The 23,366-nt window shown below is 39.3% G+C and overlaps 1 protein-coding gene across 4 annotated transcripts in view; it reads right to left on the bottom strand.

The window, feature by feature from the left end:
• HERC2 (HECT and RLD domain containing E3 ubiquitin protein ligase 2) overlaps positions 1–23,366 on the bottom strand; it is a 206,635-nt gene that overhangs the window by 74,407 nt on the left and 108,862 nt on the right. For all 4 annotated transcript variants that reach the window (XM_060179237.1, XM_060179240.1, XM_060179238.1 and 1 more), the window contains 14 exons: positions 22,505–22,772; positions 22,189–22,325; positions 21,036–21,134; positions 19,344–19,512; positions 19,124–19,249; positions 17,127–17,235; positions 16,672–16,811; positions 11,124–11,314; positions 10,189–10,294; positions 10,010–10,101; positions 6,366–6,541; positions 2,747–2,858; positions 612–693; positions 358–501 (listed from right to left, as the gene is read on the bottom strand). In XM_060179237.1, the coding sequence (XP_060035220.1) occupies positions 358–501; positions 612–693; positions 2,747–2,858; positions 6,366–6,541; positions 10,010–10,101; positions 10,189–10,294; positions 11,124–11,314; positions 16,672–16,811; positions 17,127–17,235; positions 19,124–19,249; positions 19,344–19,512; positions 21,036–21,134; positions 22,189–22,325; positions 22,505–22,772 (1,951 nt within the window). The remainder of the gene's footprint in view (positions 1–357; positions 502–611; positions 694–2,746; positions 2,859–6,365; positions 6,542–10,009; positions 10,102–10,188; positions 10,295–11,123; positions 11,315–16,671; positions 16,812–17,126; positions 17,236–19,123; positions 19,250–19,343; positions 19,513–21,035; positions 21,135–22,188; positions 22,326–22,504; positions 22,773–23,366) is intronic.

The following is a 23,366-nucleotide window of genomic DNA, read 5'->3' as shown; positions in this document are numbered from 1 at the left end:
GTATGCTTTACATTGGGTTGTTCTAGTTCTCCCCCGCCAAGAGAATTGGATCAGTCCTGTTAGTTTCGCGGGCCTGCTTGGCCCAGCCCCTAGGAACCCTGACAGAGTTCCAGAGTTGCAGAGTTAGAGAGAGTGCTTGGCGCTGCTGCGGGGAAAGAGACAGCAGAGTTCTGTTTGGTGATTAGTTTGGTTTAGTTGTTCCTGAATAAAGAAATACAGCTTCCCTGCCCAGCCGTATGTCTCTGGTCGTCTCTGTTACCCGCCCGTGAAGCTAGCCCGGCCAGCTGGAGCCTCCGAATTTTTACAACAATGAATAATGGGCTTATCCATATATAAGTGCCAACACAGGCCTGGTACCTGAGTGAACGGCCACCTTCTTGACCATGTAACTGCTGAGGGCCGTGATCTGCCGAGGGATTGGTACGGTGCCACTGGAGATGCCCAGCCCCAGTCGGCCATTCGTGGCTTCTCCACAGGCATACACTTTTCCTTCCACAGTCACTGCAAGCAAGCAGAGCACAGGCAGGATTCACTTTTCAAAACATAATGACCATAGCTGCAGGGCTAAATATAATCTTAAAATATCAGAAGTTTTTTTTTTTAAGTCATACCTGCAAACAAACTCTTCGAACCACCGGCCACCTGTACTACATTCAAAGCAGATAGCGTCTCAGAGAATGAAGGAACCTTTATCTAGAGTGTTGGGTTTGGTTTTTTTTTTTTTTTTTTTAGTTTTTTTGTAAGCAAAAGAAGGAGAAAAAATTATAATTAGACTTTTTCAATTGTAAGTAAACCATATGATTATTTAACAAGAAAATTGTCCTTTTTTCCTTACAGATACACACTAAAGTATTTTAAAGAATGAAATGCTAAACTAGAATAAATTAGGAGTGGAGTTTGAGATAAATCACCAGGAGTGTGTGTGCCTTGCCATGCATAAGACCTAGGTTTGAGCCTGGTTTCTACCACACATCTGGTTTTCATGCATCTTACTGTCTCTCCTTCTAGCTCTCTGCCTGTCTCTCCTCTTCTATCTGAAAAAGTTGATCCAGGGCTGGTAAAGTCCCAGCAACAGTAATGGCAAAAATAAAAAAATATGAAGTAAAATAAATGGGGGTGAGCAACAAGGTAGAAACAAACCAAAACAATAAAACAAAAACAAACAAAAAACATGGCAACTGGTTGGTAATCCTTAGGGATCCAAAGGGTCAGGTCCCTATTCTTTAACTGAAAATATCTAAGTATGTCCATATAAAAGGTGAGAAATAAAATTACATAATGAGAAAATATAAACAAGAGTCCAGGAAACTACGATTTATTCTAACTCATGTTACTTTCTTTCACTGACTCTATGAAATCATGCTTCAATTTCCCATTATGTGACTTGGATTTGGTTTAACTTGAAATTCTTAAAGTCCTTATCACACTTCATCATGTGTCAAAAATTATCCAAAAGTCAGAAAAAAGTGGGAGAAAGAATTTTATCACAACTGTGGAATCTCCCCACCTTGGACAAATTCTAACAAGGTCAGAATGTCCCAGAGTCTCCTGGCTGACTGGGAACTACAGTTGCAATACTGCCCCCTGACCACCTCAACATGGGATGCAGGCACCTTAAAATACAAACAAAATTCAAGGCTATTCAAACAAGAATTAAAAATCATTATACTTTAGAAAGTTAAGGGGCCAGGTGGTGGTACACTTGGTTAAACGCATACATTACAGCATTCAAGGACCCCGTTCTCCACCTACAGGGGGAAAGCTTCATAAATGATGAAGCAGGACTGCAGGTGTTTGTCTCTCTCCCTATCTCCCCCTCCCATCTCAATTTCTCTCTCCCTATCCAATAATAAATAAAGTTTTAAAAAATCTTACAAAAAAAGTAAATGCATTCTAACTTTCCTTCTCAGCTTCTCAGAAGTTATGACAAGCAACATTCCAGAATACTAAAACAACTGGACACTCATCTGAAAAGATATTGTTTCCAGGCACTGAAAATTGGTGGAATTTGTTTTATGTGAATAATGTAAGGGACATTGAACTCAACTCTAATTAAGATCCATCGTTTGTTATATCTACTCTTTGAATCACATCTCGATCACCTTTCTGACACATGCCATTTTTTATTTTTTATATTTATTTATTTTCCCTTTTGTTGCCCTTGTTTTTCATTGTTGTTATTATTATTGTTGTCATCATTGTTGTATAGGACAGAGAGAAATGGAGAAAGGAGGGGAAGACAGAGAGGTGGAGAAAAAGACAGACACCTGCAGACATGCTTCACTGCCTGTGAAGCAACTCCTCTGCAGGTGGGGAGCCGGGGGCTTGAACCGGGATCCTTACGCCAATCCTTGGACACATGCCATTTTTATACAACATTTACTTACAGCAGGCAAAAATGTTTACTATATTGAAAGCCAGACAAATATAATTATACTCTTTAATTTTAACTTAATAACTTGTCAAATCTTCTGAAAAGTGTATTTTCTAGCTTATAAGAAAGCAATTAATACAAGGTTATCTAAAGTATACTACTTTTCAAAGACAAGAGGCTTTTCAGAAACCAAACTTGCTCATGTTAAGTTTCATTACTTGGAAAATTTTTTTTTAAGTCTATTTAAAAACAATATATAGAAGGGAAGGCCACTGGGAAAACAAAAATTCCTCAAAAGACAGCTATTGATATAGGCACCAACAGCAAGTACACTTCATGGTGACAGGGGAACTTTAATTTAAAGGGACCTACCTTAGAGCCCTTCAACCCACCCAGCTGGTCCTTGTCATTCAGTCCCCACACAAACACTTTGGTTCTTATTGTTGCTGTCGATTCCAGGCCTGCAGTTTTCTTTCTAATAAGGCTAGCCAGAGGGAAAATAAAAAGGGAATTAAAAGGTGATCAGCACACTACCTTAGTAAAACAGAAAAGCAATCATTAAAAAAAAAAAAAAAAGCAATCTCAAGTTCTTGTCACACTTTGTCATGTGTCAAAAATTATCTAAAAGTCAGGAAAAAGTGGGAGAAAGGATTTTATCACAACTGTGGAATCCCCCCACCTTGAACAAATTCTAACAAGGTCAGAATGTCCCAGAGTCTCCTGGCTGACTAGGCACTACAGTTGCAACACTTCCCCTTGACCACCTCAACATGGGATGCAGGCACCATAAAACACAAACAAAACTCAACAACAAGACATCAAATAACCCCATCCAAAAATGGGGGGAGGAATTGGACAGAATATTTACCACAGAAGAAATCCAAAAGGCTGAGAAACACATGAAAAAATGCTCCAAGTCTCTGATTGTCAGAGAAATGCAAATAAAGACAACAATGAGATATCACTTCACTCCTGTGAGAATGTCACACATCAGAAAAGGTAACAGCAGCAAATGCTGGAGACGGTGTGGGGTCAAAGGAACCCTCCTACACTGCTGGTGGGAATGTCAATTGGTCCAACCTCTGTGGAGAACAGTCTGGAGAACTCTCAGAAGGCTAGAAATGGACCTACCCTATGATACTGCAATTCCTCTCCTGGGGATATATCCTAAGGAACCCAACATATCCATCCAAAAAGATCTGTGTACACATATGTTCTTGGTAGCACAATTTGTAATAGCCAAAACCTGGAAGCAACCCAAGTGTCCAACAACAGACAAGTGGCTGAGCAAGTTGTGCTATATATATACACAATGGACTACTACTCAGCTGTAAAAAATGGTGACTTCACCGTTTTCAGCCGATCTTGGATAGACCCTGAAAAATTCATGTTAAGTGAAATAAGTCAGAAACAGAAGGATGAATATGGGATGTCACTCTCAGGCAGAAGCTGAAAAACAAGATCAGAAAAGAAAACACAAGTCGAACCTGAAATGGAATTGGCGTTTATCGCACCAAAGTAAAAGACTCTGGGGTGGGGTAGGTGGCGAGAACACAGGTCCATGAAGGATGATAGAGGACCTCGTGGGGGTTGTATTGTTATATGGGAAACTGGGGAATGTTATGCATGTGCAAACTATTGTATTTACTGCTGAATGCAAAACATTAATTCCCCAATAAAGAAATAAAAAAAAAAAAACACAAACAAAACTCAAGGCTATTCAAACAAGAATTACTATAGGGGACTACCAGAAGGCGAGTCTCTACCAGGCCCTTTGTAAATGAGGCTGCCAAGAGGAAAACATGGGTAAAGAAAACCATGGCCTCTGAGTGAACCTCTGCAACTCCCTTGTCTGTGCTCTGCTGATTCTGGCAGGACAAATTAACCTTAGGGAATAATAGTCGGCTGCTGAATAATCATAGAATAGTATGTAGAAGTAAGCAAATGCCAGTAACCACTTGATCTTTACAGTAACCGATTGATCTTTAACTAACTACCAGTAAATCATGAGACCTTGTGTAATCCTGTATTGTGTGTAGAACTGCTTGCCTTTTGTATCAATTTTGGAGACTCAGAAATAAAGTTACCGTGTCTTTGGCACAGTCCTCCCTACCCCCTTAGCTCTCATTCCTTCTCTTAGGTTTATCGCTCAACTTTACTCCGTGTTGGACGTGGTGACAAGAAATTACAAATCTTTATACTTTAGAAAGTTAAGGGGCGTCTTATGGCCATACCACCCTGAACACGCCCGATCTCGTCTGATCTTGGAAGCTAAGCAGGGTCAGGCCTGGTTAGTACTTGGATGGGAGAAAGAAAGAAAGTACTTGGTTAAACACATACATTACAGTGTGCAAGGACCCACCTACAGGGGGAAAGCTTCACAATGGTAAAGCAGGACTGCAGGTGTCTGTCTCTCTCCCTATCTCCCCCTCCCGTCTCAATTTCTCTCTGTTTCTACTTGCACATGTTTCTGGTTATTACGAGAATTTAATTTAAAGTTTTATTTTAAATACCAAAAAACTCAAACAGTAACAGGGGGAAAAAAAAATCCTTAAGTCTATATGAGTGTTTCAAAGAATTAGAATTTCCAGTTTACCTGGAAGTATACTACTTTCTTTTTCCAGATCAGTTTTTTTTTTTACAAGAGAGTTTAATTTGTTTTTTATTTTGTGCAGAGGTATCTACAAGACACTAAGCCATTCTTTTGCATCTCAAACACAACGATGCATGTGACAGTCATACCTCCCTGCCACCAGCACATCAGCAAATAGATTCTACAGATGTTAACTGGAGAGCGTACTGGTGAAATAGTTCCCTGAGTGGTCACTGGGACTAGCAATGTGGCAATGTCCCTTGCTGAAAATTTAAAAATGGAAATTCTATTTAAATGAAGTGAGGCTAGAAAGGGTTTTCCAAGCATACCCAATCTTCCTGCTACAAGTCTTAATGCCTGACATATCCAACAGGAAGTGATGATGCTGCCTTGTCTTATCAGGAGGAGGTAGCTCTTTCTTTGCCCAGTAACTGGCCCCTACAAAGGCCCTAAAAAAGGAGGGTGCTGACTTTTGCTCTGGGATGTACGAGTGTCTTTTCATGAGACTTTTGCAATTGCCTTGTTGTGGGAGACACAGCATAGTGATTATGCAAAGGATTTTTATGCCTGATGTTCTTAAGTCCCAGGTTCAATCCCCTGTACCACCATAAGCCAGAGATGAGCAGTGCTCTGTATCTTACTCTGCATCTCTCCCATGGATATATATATAATTGTTGCTCTTGTTACTGTTGTTATTGCTATTGTTGTTGTTGGATAGGACAGGGAGAAATCGAGAAAGGAGGGGAAGGCAGAGAGGCGGAGAGAAAGACACCTGCAGACCTACTTCACCACTTGTGAAGTGACCCCCCTGCAGGTGGGGAGCAAGGGGCTTGTTGAACCAGGATCCTTACGCTGATCCTTGCACTTCACGCCATATGCACTTAACCCAGTGTGCTACCACCCAGCCCCCCCAATTTTTTTTAATTGCCTTGTTTGAGGTCAACAAACTAAACCTAGATTTTTTTTTCTTTTGCTTGACCCTTTCCCCTCAATAAATCAAACAGAAGTAGCCATATGAGTTTGAGGTACTCTAATATAGAAATGTGTCCCAGAGCAAAACAGAATCTTCTCTTGTACCCTCTGCAGCTGGGCTGAAGGTATCCACTCCTCTCCTTCAGAAAAGTCTAACTCACTGCCTAAGGCTTCTGAAACAATGGCTCTTCTCTCCTGAGTTGCCACCAATGGCCTGGTTTTTTAATCAACAAAGCATTTTAATTCCTGAGCCACAATAAGAACACAAAGTACATGGGATAAGGGTAGATTTTCTTCATTATTCATTTGACATCAGTAAGAAGGAATTGCTTCTTCCATGTTTTGACTTTTTACTTGTTTTTGTTCAAATTTATAAGCTAAGGAGACTAAGCAAAGCTCTGTCTCTCTCTCTCTCCTTGTTCTCACCTCCCACTGCTGCCTTTCTCATCTTCTTCCTCTTCATTGTCTGAAGCAAGAAAAGGAACTGCAGCCAAGTCTTCCTCCTCTGCACGAATCCGTCCCAGGAGAATAAGACCATGAATTTTACAGTCAATTCCAGAACTCCTGCACTGCTTTATCGCAATTTCAATATATCTGTGATACTGGAAACAGTAAGCTTCAGATATTTATTCATTTTTTTTTAAAAGAAGCAAACACATTTAACTAGAAAGCATGACATACTGAGACATGGAGTTTGCAATAAGGTATAAACTCTTTATTTAAGTTCTGAAAATATCAACAAGGGTAAACAAAATTTATGTCTTTTGAGTAAAGTTGGCTTTCAAAAAATTTCATCGAGCGTATCTACTCACAATATGGAACTCACAGTGACTGTCTTACTAAAACAAAACAATATGAAAGTCTTTATGACTGCGAAATTTTCTGTCTTGAACCAAGAAGTATTAAGAAATTAAACATGAGGTAATGCAGAGTGTTCCTAATTTTTGAAACATGAACTATTTGAATAAATATAACTTAGAGAAAATCAGAGTCCTGTGACATCATCAACTTATCCAACAAGTATGAGTTAACACAAAATTTTTGGGAGTCGGGCAGTAGCGCAGTGGGTTAAGCGCATGTGCTGCAAAGCATGAGGACTGGAGTAAGGATCCTGGTTCGAGCCCCCGACTCCCCATCTGCAGGGGAGTCGCTTCACGGGCAGTGAAGCAGGTCTGTAGGTGTCTGTCTTTCTCTCCCCTCTCTGTCTTCCCCTTCTCTCTCCATTTCTCTCTGTTTTATTCAACGACGACATCAATAACAAAAACAATGACAACTACAACAACAAAACAAGGGTAACAAAAGGGAATAAGTATTTTTTTTTAAATTTTTTAAATGTGGAATAAAGCTAATACAACTTTTATGCATGATAATTTCAATTATTTCAGTTAGTTATATAGTTACCAATTTACTTCAAACACAAAAATATTTAAGAGCATAATGATGAGCTGGACTTAGTTACCAAGAAATAACTCAGCATTATGTTTCCTCAGAAAAACATAATATACTCTTCTTCCATTTTAATAATTCATTAGTTTTCTCATTTATTAGCATCACTGAAATTATTAACTAATCAATATATCCTAAAACAGCTAAGTGACATTCAAGGATAAATGGCTTCCCATACTTCTATTCACTGGAGGCCAGAAGAAACTAGAAAATACAAAAACCTTCTGGTGTACAGAAAATCCAGGTCATTAAATCTTGCATATGGAGAAAGAAGTCAGTACATCCTCATTTGTGTTCTAGAGACAAGGCATCAACCTTGAACAAACTAATCTATGGCTCTTCGTCAACTTCTTTTCACCATCACAATAAAACTGTTGTGAAATTATTATTAATGTTACATTATTAGCCAATTCTGGATGTCTCCTGTCCTCATATGGGCAAACAAAAATAGTCAAATGTGAAATACAATTAATTAAATAATTAATCAATTCACTGGTAGTAAAATCTAGATAAACTGGATATCAAAAATTCGATTATCTTTATCCATAGTTACTATATCAAATAAACAAGTCCTTCTGAGACAGCAGTATAGGTAGTACAAAAACTGTCTTGTTGGTATATAAATATATCAGAGAGCTATCATCCGTGTGGAGTTACTATAATATTTGAGAAATAGCATCACTTCTCTAGAATGCATAGGCACTACTTGAAAAACCTGTATTAGAGGGTCGGGCAGTAGTGTAGCGGGTTAAGCACACATGGCACAAAGCAAAAGGACGGGAGTAAGGATCCCAGTTCAAGCTCCCGGCTCCCCACCTGCAGGGGAGTTGCTTCACAAGTGGTGAATCAGGTCTGCAGGTATCCATCTTTCTCTCCCCCTCTGTCTTCCCCTCCTCTCTTGATTTCTCTCTGCCCTATCCAACAATAACATCAATAGTAATAACCACCACACCATAAAGCAACAAGGGCAATGAAAGAGAGAGAGAGAGAAAAGTCTCCAGGAGCAGTGGATTCATGGTGCAGGCATGGAGCCCCAGCAATAACCCTGGAGGCAAGGAAGGAAGGAAGGAAGGCAGGGATGGATGGAGAGAGGGAGGAAGGAAGGAAGGGGAAATCTATATTAAAACAAGATAGAGAAAGTAAAAGAAAAATCCGTATTGATTCTCAAAATTTTCAACAGATACAATAAACTTGGATCAATTTGGAAATTACTTGCTTAATGCAAAACAGATGAAAAGGCTTAAAAAGAGACAATTTGTGTCACATATACAGACCAAAAAAAAAAAAAAAAAATCCTCCCTAGACAATAACTTAGATCCACATGTATATCAGATTTCAAGCTCAGGGGAAAAAAACAAGTAAACAAACAAAAACTAGTATAGTCACAGGCCCTGTGGAATATAACTAAAATAGGCCTACCAGCTATCTACAAAATGGAGACCCCCCAACTCTTCAACTGCAATATTCCAGCCTTTAGGTTCATGATTAGTCAACAACTTGTTTGGCTTTATATATTAATTCTCTTTTCAGCCACCAGGTTTCAGATGCTACCATGCTATCAACCATACTTCCCCAAACAGACAACCCCACCAATGTGTCCTAGAGCCCCGCTCCCCTAGGGAAAGAGAGAGACAGGCTGAGAGTATGGATCGACCTATCAACGCCCATGTTCAATAGGAAAGCAATTACAGAAGCCAGACTTTCCACCTTCTGCACCCCATAACGAACCTGGATCCATACTCCCAGAGGGATAAAGAATAGGAAAGCTATCAGGGGAGGGGATGAGATGCGGAGTCTGATGATGGGAACTGTGTGGATTTGTAGCCCTTTTATCCTATGGTTTTGTCAATGTTTCCTTCTTATAAATAAAAAAAAAAAATTTTTAAATCATACACCAACTGATGTTTATTGAGAATACCACTGTGCTAGATACAAAAAGCAAATGGATATACTTGGTGAAGACTTTTGTTAAGAGCATTTAACCCATTTCTTACCAAAAATGGTGAGAAGGAAATTTATTGTTTGTTACCAAAATGCCTCTTAAACTCTGAAAACCATAGTGGTTACCAAAGGGAATATGGCAAGGGTTGGAAGAAGGGCTGAGGGAAAAGCTGTGTAAATGTACTAAAATCTCATAACATTACAATTTTAAAGGTATTTTGGATTCTCACTATTTTTTAATTGTATATTTTATAATATTTCTCTTATATTTATTTGATAAGACAAACAGAAATTGAAAGGCGGGGGAAAACAAGAGAAACACCTGCAGCACTGCTTCAACTACTCAAAAGCTCAACCGCAGCAAGTGGGAACTGGGGCTTCAACTCAGGTCCTTGGGCATGGTAATGTGTGCACTCAACAAAGTGCACCACAGCCCAGCCCCAATGTTATAATCTTTAAATTCTGTAAATCAATACTAATAAAAAAAAGTGAAAAAAATCACTTTTCAGGTTGACTTTGAAAACAGCAAATTCAAGTTATAAACATATTGAATTTCAAAATAAATACAGTGGCTTGATAGGGGAAAATGAGCTCAATGCTAGTATAGAAATAATATAGTCAAAAAAGACATTTCCATTGCCATTCATAAATCACCATAAATGAATACTATCATACTGACTCACCTCTGTGCAATCATTCAGAAGAGATACTGTGGTATCAGTGGGGTTAATATTGATTGTCTTTAGTTCAATTAGATTATTTAGGGAATTTCCACCTGGGAGAAACAAACAGTAAAGGAATCAGACAAAACTGTCTTTACTGTGTTACAGAATATACTTTTTAAGTAAACTGATTCAATTACCTGACACCACAACCAGGGAAGGCATATAGCTACTGTCAGCAGGATCAACTATCATTTTTAATCTATGAACAAGAACATCTGGGAAGATCTCCAAGCGAATCCAATGCTTAGAGAAAAAAAATAGACATTTTTAGTTACTGATTCAGCTATAAATATACATAGCTACTAAAATAGTACTAAAGCTTTAGTTCATATGAGATTTTAAAAATGCATAACATGGCATGAGAAAGTTACAATTTGCTTTTAAGCTGGCAGGAACAAGAGCATTGCTCGCTCCTAAGGGGATAGGTAGTCTCACTCTAAGTCCCAGAACCAATCTGCTTATAGACGCCTAAAATAGGAGTTTCTTTGTATCCATTGAGTGGGTTGAGTAAAAAAAATTCCAGATGATGTATACACATATAAATGCATTTCAAAGATGAACACATTTGTTAGGATCTAACTGAAAAACTTCTAACAAGAATAAGAACTCATAGCTCATGTGGGACAATTTGTTGAGGGGGAAGAATTTATTATATCCTCTATCACTAGATGAAATGTCATCTAATATATCTTAAAATCTCACACAGGGTAGGAGAGACAGCATAAAGCTGATGGAAAAAAAGATTTTCAAACCTTAAGCTCTGAGGTTCCAGGTTCAATCCCATGCACCACCATATGCCAGATCTGAGTAGCACTATGGCTTTTGAATAGAACAGAACCTCACAACAAAAACTGTGTGATCAAATTTGAGAAAATAGTTCAAATGGTAGAGGATCAGCTTTGTATGCCTGAGGTTCCTAACTTAACACCTGGCACATGTACCTGAGTGGTGCACTGGCTTCTCTCTTTCTCTCTGTCTCAAATGATACACTCTTTTGTATAAATAAATAAAATAATAAGGTATGTCTAAAAGTTTTTTAAATTATACGTTACTCTATAACTTTTGCCTCTACCTTTCCTTGGGACCCAGAAGACTGCCAGCAGGGCTCGCTGCCATCAATCAGACGAGAAGCTTGATTCACAGAAGATGACACATTGAGGTTCTTCACCATCCGGGACCAACTGTCTAGCAGCATTCCAGGTTGACTGTTGTGAGAGCGCTTCAGCTGTTTTCCAGAACGGCCACAAAATATTGCAGACTGTCCTAATAAATGGTGTTCAACAGTGTTAACAATTGTAGGACATAACTTTCACAGCTAAGAAATAAAGAATAAACTACTTAGTGATGAGCTTCTTCAAGGAGATAGTGTGATTAGGAAAAAAAAAAGACCTAATAGATACCTAAAATGGCTTCCAACAAACATGGCCATGTTATACCAGGTTATGAAACTAAGTTCAAATAATGCCATTTATCTACCTCACTTGACTGTATCTCAGTGATAGAAAGAAGGGTATATATTTCCAAATGAAAAGACATTTTTATCCAGTGGATAGGGTAAAAAGGGTGGGAGTTCAGTATCTATGCTTAAAGAGAATATTATTAAGAATATCTTTACAGGCTAGAGAAACAGCTCATCAGGTAGGGTATGTGTCTTGTCATGCATGCAACCTAGGAATAACGTAATATCAGAGGTAACTCTTGTGCTATGTATCTGTCCACCCTCTCTCTCTCTGAATGAGTCAGTTAAAGAGCAATAAAACCATGCATGCATAAGATCCTAGGTCATAAAATATTTTTTTAAAAGTGTAGAATTATATCCTTATTATATCATTATTAAATCATGAATATAAAAAGACATAAAAGGGTTGGGGAAATAGTATAGTGGTCATGCAAAAAGACAAGAAAAAAAACTATACTATGAATGCTATGTAGAAACCAATAAAGTTATCTAGAGAATGCTTGTACATCTGAAATTTTATGAACTTATGAGTATAAGAAAATAATTCCAGTTGGCTTTTGAAAATTAATGATAATGAACTATTGATACATATTTGTACTTTAGGATACAATTCAATCCCTGCTTGAAAATTAAATTTTTAAGTTACTACATTAGGAAGATGACAGAAATTCAAGACTTTTGTATTTACCTCAAGACAGAAAAAAAAAAAAGCAATCTGTGCCCAAATTACACAAGAAAGAGAAATGATAAAAAATATGTGGTACAGTATATCACATCAGAAATAAGCTATTTTAAAAGACTAATTGGCCAGTGAGATAGCTCACTTGGGAGGGTACCTGCTAGGCCATGTGTCTGACGCAGGTTTGGGCTCCAGGTACACCACCTGGGAGTACTATAGCACAGGGGAAAGCCTCACTGCTGTGATGTCTCCTCTACCCAACCCTACTCTCCTTTGTCTTTCTATCTGAAAAAAAGTCAACCTGGAACAGCATAGTCCAAATGACAAAAAAAAAAAAAAAAAGAGAGAGAGAGAATAAGAATAAGAATAAGGAGAAGGAGAAGAAAAAGAAGATGAAGATATTGAAGAAGAAGAAGAAGGAGGAGGAGGAGGAGGAGGAGGAGGAGGAGGAGAAGAAGAAGAAAAAGAAAGACTAATTAAACTAATCAACCTTGGAGAGGATGTTGAAGAAAAAAACTAACATTCAGTAGCTCTCCCTTTTGATAAGAATATTATAAATCAAGACCACAAAAGAACTTCCTTAACATGAATGAAAGTTATTTATCTAAGCTCCTCAGCTAGCATCATATTCAATGGCAAAAGACTGAAAGCTAAGCTCCCTAAAATCAGAAGCAAAACAAAGATGGCCACACCACTGCCACTTGTAATCAACACAGATGATCTTAATAGGGGTAGGGAATCTTTTTTCAACTCAAGATCATTTAAATAATTATAACATCATTTGAAGGCCATACAAAATTATCAACTTAAAAATTAGCAGTTAGGGGGGTCGGGTGATAGCGCAGTAGGTTAAGTGCGCGTGGCGCTGAGCGCAAGGACTGGCGTTAAGATCCCGGTTGGAGCCCCCAGCTTCCCCACCTGCAGGGGAGTCGCTTCACAGATGGTGAAGCAGGTCTGCAGGTGTCTGTCTTTCCCTCCCCCTCTCTGTCTTCCCCTCCTCTCTCCATTTCTCTCTGTCCTATCCAACAACGAATGACATCAACAATGGCAATAATAACCACAACCAGGCTAACAACAACAAGGGCAACAAAAGGGGGGAAAAATGGCCTCCAGGAGCGGTGGATTCATGGTGCAGGCACTGAGCCCAGCAATAACCCTGGAGGGGAAAAAAAAAATTAGAGTTAGGAAGTTGGGCGGTAGCAGCGGGTTAAGCGCACGTGGCATAAAGTACAAGGACTGGCATAAGGATCGGGAGTTGCTTCACAGGCAGTGAAGCAGGTCTCAGTTGTCTATCTTTCTCTCCCCCTCTGTCTTCCCCTCCTCTCTCCATTTCTCTCTGTTCTATCTAACAACAATGACATCAACAACAACAATAACTACAATAATAATGAAAAACAAGGGCAACAAAAAGGGAAATATAAAAAAAAAAAAATTAGCAGTTAATGTTGCTCTGAAAGAAAGTTGTGGTTGCCTTGGCAGGGTAAGACCAAATGATTTTGGGGTCCAGAATGTTCTATACCCCTGATGAAGATGAAGCAGTAAGGCAGTGGAAATAAAAGGCAATCTACTGGAAAGGAAGAAGTAAAACCATCTTTGTTCACAGAAGCCATGGTATTTTATGAACAAAACACTTAAGAATGAACACACCTATCTGTCAGAGTTATTAAGTTCAGTGAAGCTGCTAAAGAAACTGTTTAAAAACCTGTGGTGCATATTTTTATACACTACCAACAAACATTCTAAAAAAAGGAAACTAAACACACATAAGTACTACCTACATCTCACCCATTAGGGTATCTATCCTTTGAGGCCATGGAGAAAGTGGAAGTGCATACATTGACCGTTAGACAAATAAAATGCCATTACTATGACAAACATCTGGGCAGACTAAAAAATTTAAAGAACTATCATGTGTCCCTACAAATACACTTCCAGTTTTTAAAAAAAGAGATTTAAGCATTTATACACCAATGTTCACAGCAACATTATAACAGATGAAAAGCAGAAACAGGGAGTTGGGCTGTAGTGCAGCGGGCTAAGTGCAGGTGGCGCAAAGCACAAGGACCGGCATAAGGATCCCGTTCAAACCCCGGCTCCCCACCTGCAGGGGAGTCGCTTCACAGGTGGTGAAGCAGGTCTGCAGGTGTCTATCTATCTCTCCATCTCTCTGTCTTCCCCTCCTCTCTCCATTTCTCTCTGTCCTATCCAACAACGACAACAACAATAATAACTACAACAATAAAACAACAAGGGCAACAAAAGGGAATAAATAAATAAAATAAATATAAAAAAATAATTTAAAAAAAAAGAAAAGCAGAAACAACCCATGTCCATTACACAAATAGCTAAACAAAATGTCCTATGTACACACAGTAGATTATTATTCAACCATTAAAGCCAAAATTTTGACACATGCTACAACATAGATTATCCCTAGGAACATAATGATCAGTGAAGTAAGTTAGCCATATTTTGTACAGCTCTACTTACATGAGATTAGAGTTAAATAGACAAACAGCAGTCTGGAGATTTCCAGGATTTAGGAAAAGGAGTAAGGAATTATTGTTTAATGAATACAGAATTTCTATTTGGATTAGTGAATGTTTTGAAAATAGTGATGAAGTTGTGCATTTCCTGGATTGTACACTTAAACATAATAAAACTGGCAATTTTTGAATTACATAAATTTTGCCACAATAAGAAACTTAGAGAAGTGATTTAGCAAATAGAACAGAGACTATACACCAGGTTCCAGGTTTCATCAGGATGCCGGCCAGACTTCCCTGGATTGAAGACCCCACCAATATGTCCTGGAGCTCAGCTTCCCCTACTAGGGAAAGAGAGAGGCAGACTGGGAGTATGGACCGACCAGTCAACGCCCATGTTCAGCGGGGAAGCAATTACAGAAGCCAGACCTTCTACCTTCTGCAACCCACAATGACCCTGGGTCCATGCTCCCAGAGGGATAGAGAATGGGAAAGCTATCGGGGGAGGGGGTGGGATATGGAGATTGGGTGGTGGGAATTCTGTGGAGTTGTACCCCTCCTACCCTATGGTTTTGTTAATTAATCCTTTCTTAAATAAAAAAAAAAATTTTTAAAAAAAGTGTAAAAGAGACCACAACACTGAAGATGTTAAATTCATACCTGGGTCATACACTTAGCAAGGCAGTGCAGGATACAAATGAGCCAATTTACTAGCCCACACAATGTCTTTTTTTAAGATTTTCTTTCTTTTTAAAAAAATTATTATCTTTATTTATAGGATAGATACAGCCATAAATCAAGAAGGTAGGGGAGATAGAATGGAGAGAGACAGATACCTGCAACACTGCTTCACCACTTACAAAACTTTCCTCATGCAGGTGGGAACTGGGGGTTTAAACCTAGGTCCTTCCGCACTGTAACATGTGCACATGTGCTCTCAACCAGGTGCATCACCACCCAGCCCCCTGCCTTTTTTTTTTTTTTTTTTTTTTTTTTTACCAGAGCACTGTTCAGTTCTGGATTATGGTGGTGCAGGGGATTAAACCTGGGACTTCGGAGCCTCAGGCTTGAGAGTCTCTTTCCATAACCATTATGAAGGTTCAATACCCCGCACCACCATAAGCCAGAGCTGAACAGTGTTCTGATAAAAACAAAAATTATGATATCTACCCCACCCTTATTTTATTTTATTATTGGATAGAGGTAGAGAGAAATTTAGGGGGGAGAGGTAGAGACATAGACACCTGCAGCTCTACTTCACCATTTGTGAAGCGTTCCCTCTGCAGGTAGGGATTAGGGGTGTGAACCAGGGTTCTTGTGCATTGCAATGCATGTGCTTAACCAGGTACGCCACAGCCTAGCCCCTATTTTATTTATTTTTTAATGAAAAAGGAGGAAAGAGAGAGAAAGAACCGGACATCAGTTTGGTACATGTGCTGCCAGGGATTGAACTCAGGACCTCACACTTGAGAGTCTAATGCTTTGTCCACTGTGCTACCTCTCAGACCACCACAAAAAAAAAAAAAAAAAAAAAAAAGAACATAGACTGTAACCATGACCCTAGAGCCTTAGCACTGTATTTGCTGGAGCAGTGTCTAACCTCTGTCTTATGAAATAAAAAAATAAATAAATAAACCCTAAAATATATGCATCCAACTCATCACTCCACACAATGAATTATTTAATACTTTCTTGATATCCTTTAAGGAAATAAAAGCAAACAGCCATTGTTATTCTAATCACTAACTGCATGAACACAGAGCTATAACCATCTTTTCTGTTTTGATGTACTTACTGTACAGTGCTCACTGTATAAACTTTAAAAGAGAAAAATTATGGATAAATGTCCACTGTGACAACAAAAATCCTATAAATCAGCATTTCCTTAGTAAGGTGCCATTTTGGAGTTGGAAAAAAATTTTTTGAGAATAGTGAAAAATTATCTCATAAATAGTATATTTCAGTGTAAAGGAAAACCCCAGTCATTCTGCCATACCTGGTTCATTTATTCTGCCAAACGTATGCCTGGTGCTATGTTTTCTGGTCTTGAAACACGTTTCACAAAAGTCAAAGTCATCACAGTTTCTGCATTTGAATCTTGATCCATTGATAGGAAACATCTGACAACCATCACACCTTTTATGATCATAGGCATCGAGGGAGAGGGAGGAAGGAAGGAAGGAAGGAAGGAAGGAAGGAAGGGAGGGAGGGAGGGAGGGAGGGAGGGAGGGGGAAGGGAGGGAAAGAAGGAAGAGAGGGAGGGAAGAAAGGAAGGAAGAGAGGGAGGGAAGAAAGGAGGAAGGAAGAGAGGGGAGGAGGGAAGGAGGGGAGGGAGGGAGGAACAGAAACAGAGGGAGTGAGGGGAGAAAGATATGGTCTTTTATTAAACTTAATTCCCAAGAAAACCATTGCTCCCCAAACAAATCTTGAAATGTAAAAATCAAAACTCACGTAACCCCAGGATGGACACTAGGCACCAACTCCATTTCTGATAAGAGTCCGGTCCAGTGAGATTGCTGAGGAAAGTCGACAATAACGTCTTTTCCATTAGCGCTGAAAGCTAGGATAGAACAGAAATTGCCTGAAACATGTGTAATCAATCAAAACCAAAAATTTAAATTATATTTACCATGTAGTATTACATCATAGTTATTTGTTTCTTCCAAGAGAACTTATCTATTGGAGACACATATGGGTGAAGTAATACATGTCAGGAATTAGCTTTTTTTAAAGAAGCCCAAGTGGGGCCAGGTTGTGGCACACCTGGTTGAGTGTCCATGTTACACTGCGCAAGGACCCAGGTTCGAGCCCCCAGTCCCCACCTGCGGGGGGAAAGCTTCAAGAGTGGTGAAGCAGTGCTGCAGGTGTCTCTCTGTCTTTCTCTCTCTCTCAATTTCTGGCCATCTCTATCAAATAAATAAAGAGAGATTGTGAATGTAGCCATGAGCTAACGAAAGTATAAGCTGTTATGGGTACACTGAAGCTCACTTACCATGTCTTCTACTTTTGTACGTTTCACCTTTTTCTTTCTTTCTTTCTTTTTTTTATTGCTATCAGGGTTTTTGCTGGGGTTCAGTGTCAACACTCTAAACCCACCACGCCCAGCCTTATTATTTTTATTTTCCATTTTTATTAAATAGAACAGATACAAACTGAGAAGAAGGGTACATAAAGATGGAGACAGAAAAAGATGCCTGCAGACCTGCTTCACCGCTTACTGAGTGTTACCCCTACAGGCAGGGAATAGATGCTTCCACATGGGGTATGTGCACTGCACTGGGTGAACCACCTCCTGGCTCTCTCATATTTTCCACAATAAAAAAAGTCTGTTTAGGGGGCTGAGCAGCGGCATACCTGGTTAAGCACACATAGTACTAAGCACACAAAGATCCAGGTTCAAGTTCCTGGCTCAATACATGCAGGGGGTACACTTCACAACCGGTAAAGCAGGTCTGCAGGTGTCTTTCTCTTTCCCTCTCTATCCCCACCTCCCACTTCACCTCTCAATTTCTCATTGTCCTATCAAATAATAATGGAAAAAATGGCCACAAGGAACAATGGATTCACAGTGCTGGCACTGAGCCCCAGCAATAACTGTAGAGGAAAGGGGGGAGTCAGCTTTTTGCTAACTGCAACAAGAAAAAAATCCCATTCAGTATCTCAAGAAATAAAAAATCAGAGGCCAGGCAGTGGCACACCTGGTAGAAGCGTTATGTTACCATATGGAAAGGACCCAGGTTCAAGCCCCTATAGGGGAAAGCTTCACAAGTGGTGAGACAATGTTGCTAGTGTCTCTCTTTCTCTTTCCCTCTCTACCTCCCCCTGCCCTCTCAGTTTCAGTCTCTATCCAATAAGTAAGTTTGATTATTTTATAGAGGGAGGGAGCTGGTCAGATATTTGTAAACAGGCCATTTGACAGAATGACTGTCAACAAGATTAAAGAAGACCAACCACAGGTAAGGCTACTCTGTGATTATGATGGGTGAAGACAAAAGCAAAACCATTCCTATTTCACATCAGATCAAGTTCAGATCTGATGCCCACTATTCTGGCTAATCTACAAGCTGCCTCCTTGCCAGACATAACTTCATCTGCCTCCATTCTTTCTGTCCTATAGATAACACTTAGGAATGTACTTGTTCTTAAAATTACCTTACTTCCCTGAACCGTCTCCCTAACAATCAGCACGAAGCTGTTAGTCTTTTCTTAATACCCACTTGTGGGTAACTCCACTTCCTGGGGCATACATTTCCCAAGTTGCAATGAGTCTTATTAAACTGTTCAAACATAAGTATATTCAATACGGTCTAGAAAGCACTGATAAGCCAAGAAATACTACTAAATATCTTTAGACTTGTTCATACTTGTTTTCTAGCAAATGAATGAAAGAAGAAAAAAACCCTTTGTGTTTAGTACCATTTAGAATGTTGTTTTGTAGACAGCATTACCTTTCACGATTCCCACACTTTGATGAGTCACGGATCCCCACTTGTACTTTGGTGTGGTGACTGAGGCTTTGACACGAACCTTATCACCAATCTTGATGTGAGAAGGAGAACTTGGTGGAGGATAGCCTAGAGATTCCATGTAAGTGAACTATAGTTAGTATTCAACTATGAGAACTCTAGTAAAGAAAGCACAAAAGAACTTAATAAAGAATATGCTCACCTATAAGCTCCACATGAATATACCTAACCCAGTAAGTGCCTCCTTTCTGCTGCCAGTCACACTGCACATTGAGGTCATGTAAACCATCTCTATCTAATTTGATGACTTTGCCCACATCTCCTTCACACACTTCTTCATAAGTTCGACAGCACCTAACCATCATTCCCACCTAAAATTAAAATTAAAATTAAAAATCCACTCCATTTTACAGAAGAATAATTATAAGTAGCACTGCTATATTATTAAGAAAGGATTTTTCTGTGGCATCCAACATACACCCTCCACTTTATGAAATGGAGGTGGAGTTCCTTAAAAACATGGTAGTTTACTAAAAATGATGAAATCATCTCCTTTGCCTTATAAATCATCTCCTTTGTACTTGGATAGAACCTGAAGACATGGTGCTAAGTGAACTAAGCCAAAAAAAGAAATACAAATACCAAATGACCTTACTTATAGGCAAGACTTAATAAATAGGGGTGGGAAGAAAATACAAAGGAAACTTGGACTGAGCATGGAATATTGCATCAAAGAAAAGGACTCTGGGGAAGAAAGGGCTGAAGAAAACTTTGGTACATGGTGTTGTGTAAAAGGCTGTAAAAGGACCTAGGTTGCAAACAAATCTATCAACCTTCAATAAAAAGAAAGACCAACTTTATATATCAAGTTGCTCCCATTGAAGTTTTTTTTTTTTCTGTCCACTATTATAAATGTCTTTGCAGGATATGAAATTTCCATTATTACATGATTTCTCAATAAAGGAATAAAAGGGATCCTGACTCTGGGATCAGTCATGAGACCCAATGGAAAAGGGGAAAAAGAAAGAAAAAAAATGGAAAAAACAAACACTTGTTGATACAATGTCAGGGGGAGAAAATACATAAGATAATCTACATCATGTACCATAAAGCACAGGTGTTCCCATAGATGAATGTGCTCTTTTAAAAGAATAATGTGGAAAAGAGGAATAATGACTGAAATGCATAGAGAACACAGTTAATCTAGACATCATAATACACATTTAAAAAAAGTTCTTAGTCACCATTATTGGTTCCAGAGCATCATTCACCATACCAAAAATTGTTGACTTTTTAATTAACACATTTAACATTTAACACATTTATATTACCTTACTATACAAACTGTATTACAAAGAGTGATCAGAGATGAATAGAATGTTTTCTTCAAAGAACAGAACTCCAACTAATAAATTTGGAAATGGTGGGTCCTAGGTGATGGCACTGATCACTCTTGAAGCACCAAGATGAACAATTCTCAGAACTTCAAGGATGAAACAGGCTGATAAGACCTAACCCCTGTAACTGTGCCTTTTGGACCACTAGATTAGTTCTTGCCGCTGAAAGAGCTAAACTCCAGTCATGTCCAGACCTCATTTTGACTCTGTAAGAAATGCAGAGATCAATGTATTTCAGGCACAAATAAAAGCATAACAAGGGCTGAGAGGTTGCGTGCCTAATTAAGTGCACCTATAACCATGTGCAAGAACACGGGTTCAAGCCCCTAGTCCCACCTGCAGGGGGAAAGCTTTGCAAGTGGTGAAGCAGTGTTCCAAGTGTCTCTCTCCTTCTCTATCATCACCTTCCCGCTCGATTTCTGGCTGTCTCTACCCAATAAAGATAATAAAAATTAAAAAAAAAAAAAAGATGCTATCCAGCCAAAACAACTACTCACCTGAATATTCTCTCTCACATACACCGCATAATCATCATTACTCAAGAAATCAGCTCGTTTTTTGTAAGTCTGACTCTCCGTTACAACAGCACCAGAAGACTATAAAAGATAAATATATTTTAATGACAAATCAGATAAGCTACTAAGAGAGAAATGTATAAATCCATAAATGTTTTTTCAAAAAGCACCAAATGCTTTACATAGATGGAAAATATTCATTAAAATGATTAATAGCAGTATCAGAGTTAGCAGAAGTGGATTAGAAAGGTTAAGAGCACAGAAGTTTTCTAAAATATTTCCAAATTACTTCCATGAAAAACTCTACTCAAGTCAGAAATCTAGGTGTCATGACTATGTGCGCTTAACCTGGTACGCCACCACCTAACCCCTGCCACACACACACACACACACACACACACCCTTTCTATTCTTCTTTCTCAAATTCTGTTGATGAGTGGAATCATTCCATACTCCTCTTTCTCTTTCTGGCTTATCTCACTTAACATAATTCCTTCTAGTACCTGCAGGGGTGAAGCAAGTCTGCAGGTATCGTCCTATTTATGTAATCAATAATAAAAATAAGTAAATAAATAAATAAAAGCAAAAAAAGAGATCTAGGTGTCACATTTAAAAAAAATATGATTTTAAAATAAAAATATCTCCAAATGGCTATCCCAACATCAGATGTTTAAACAGGGATCTTTTTTTCCCCTTTTGTTGCCCTTGTTATTTTTATTATTGTTATAGTTATTATTGTTGTTATTGATGTCATCATTGTTGGACAGGACAGAGAGAAATGGAGAGAGGAGGGGAAGACAGAGCGGAGAGAGAAAGATAGACACACCTGCAGACCTCCTTCCCCACCTGTGAAGTGACTCCTCTGCAGGTGGGGAGCCGGGGGCTCAAACCGGGATCCTTATGCCGGTCCTTGCACTTTGCACCATGTGTGCTTAACCCGCTGCACTACCACCTGACTCCCACAGGGATCTATTTTAATGCTGAAGTAAATAAAGCATAAAAGGTCCAGTCAACACCTATTAGCTTCAAATGTGTCCAGCAGATCCAGAGAGAGGCTCTATGAGTAACACAGAAGAACACAGAACTCAGCATAGATGGGAAAAGAGAGGGGCAGAGCCATGCAGAAGGCGCTTACCATTGCATAGGCCGAGTCATCCACCTCTTCCACCACTTCCTCATCTGAGCACTCCTCAGATCCTGTGTCTACATCTGAGAGATCGGTGACCTGCACATCAGCATGGTCCAGCAGCCACCCAACCAGGGCCTCCACACCTGAGAGCAAGTAGACACAGTATACTCAGAATAAGGACCACAACGTGTACTCACCTGTCTGCCCAGCAGTCCAAAGAACAGTAGCATCAGTTTTGCAAGAGGAGTCCACAAATAAAACAGGGGTATAAAACAGGGGCAGGTACAATGAGTGAAACACCTACAAGGGAAAGGCAATATACCTGGCAAGCCAGCAGCATTCCCAGAAGCACCTGTGAGTGACTTCAATGCAAACTCTATGTTTCTTCTAGGAAACCCCATTTCCATGAGCTGAATCACGATGGGCAAGGCAGGAGTGGGTGACTGCTTGCGTCTCTTTGCTCTGATGGGCCGATTGTGCTGCATAGGGACAGGCGTCGTGGACTCACTGGAGCTGCAATCGTCAAACACTGGGCTGGAAGGATGTGTGGACTCCACAGCTAAACACTGGCACACAGCAAGCGCAGCAGCCTAGACAGAGCAGAAGAGAGCTGAGAGGTTTGTGAAAGGCAGGTGACATAAACAGTTTTCATGAGTGGAAATTATGGACTTACATGTATATTTGTAAGTGAATGGATTAAACACTGAGCGCACCTAGAGATACAACACACAAAACAGTGATAAAAACGAAAGCTAAAAATATGAGTAGACATGGGCCCTAGGTCAGATAGATGAGGCTTACATTTAATGGTATTTACATACTTTCTTCATATTTGGGGGCTACTTTCTGCCCTCATCTAGCTTTCTAGCCCTATTCTAAACTCTGACACCATCCTCCAGTACAATACTTTTAGCCTCCCTGCATGTTAGCTAAAATAGACTTCCTAGTTTCTTCCCATATGAAGACCCTTAGTTTCCTCTGTTCTATTCTTACCTTTAGGTTCCTGTTTACTGGATAATCTGTCCTTCTTTATATCTTATGGTTTTTCAGCCTTGCAAACACTATCATGACTTGTAAACACTATCAAACACTTACCATCCTGACTTCCCTGGGCAGATGACCTCACCAATGTGTCCTGGAACCTCACCACCCCAGAACCCTGCCCCACTAGGTAAAGATAGAAA

This window comes from Erinaceus europaeus, chromosome 20, assembly GCF_950295315.1.
Source record: "Erinaceus europaeus chromosome 20, mEriEur2.1, whole genome shotgun sequence".
Classification (NCBI taxonomy): Eukaryota; Metazoa; Chordata; class Mammalia; order Eulipotyphla; family Erinaceidae; genus Erinaceus; species Erinaceus europaeus.
The sequence above is the reverse complement of the archived record's forward strand: the minus strand, read 5'-3'. Positions and strand labels throughout refer to the sequence as shown.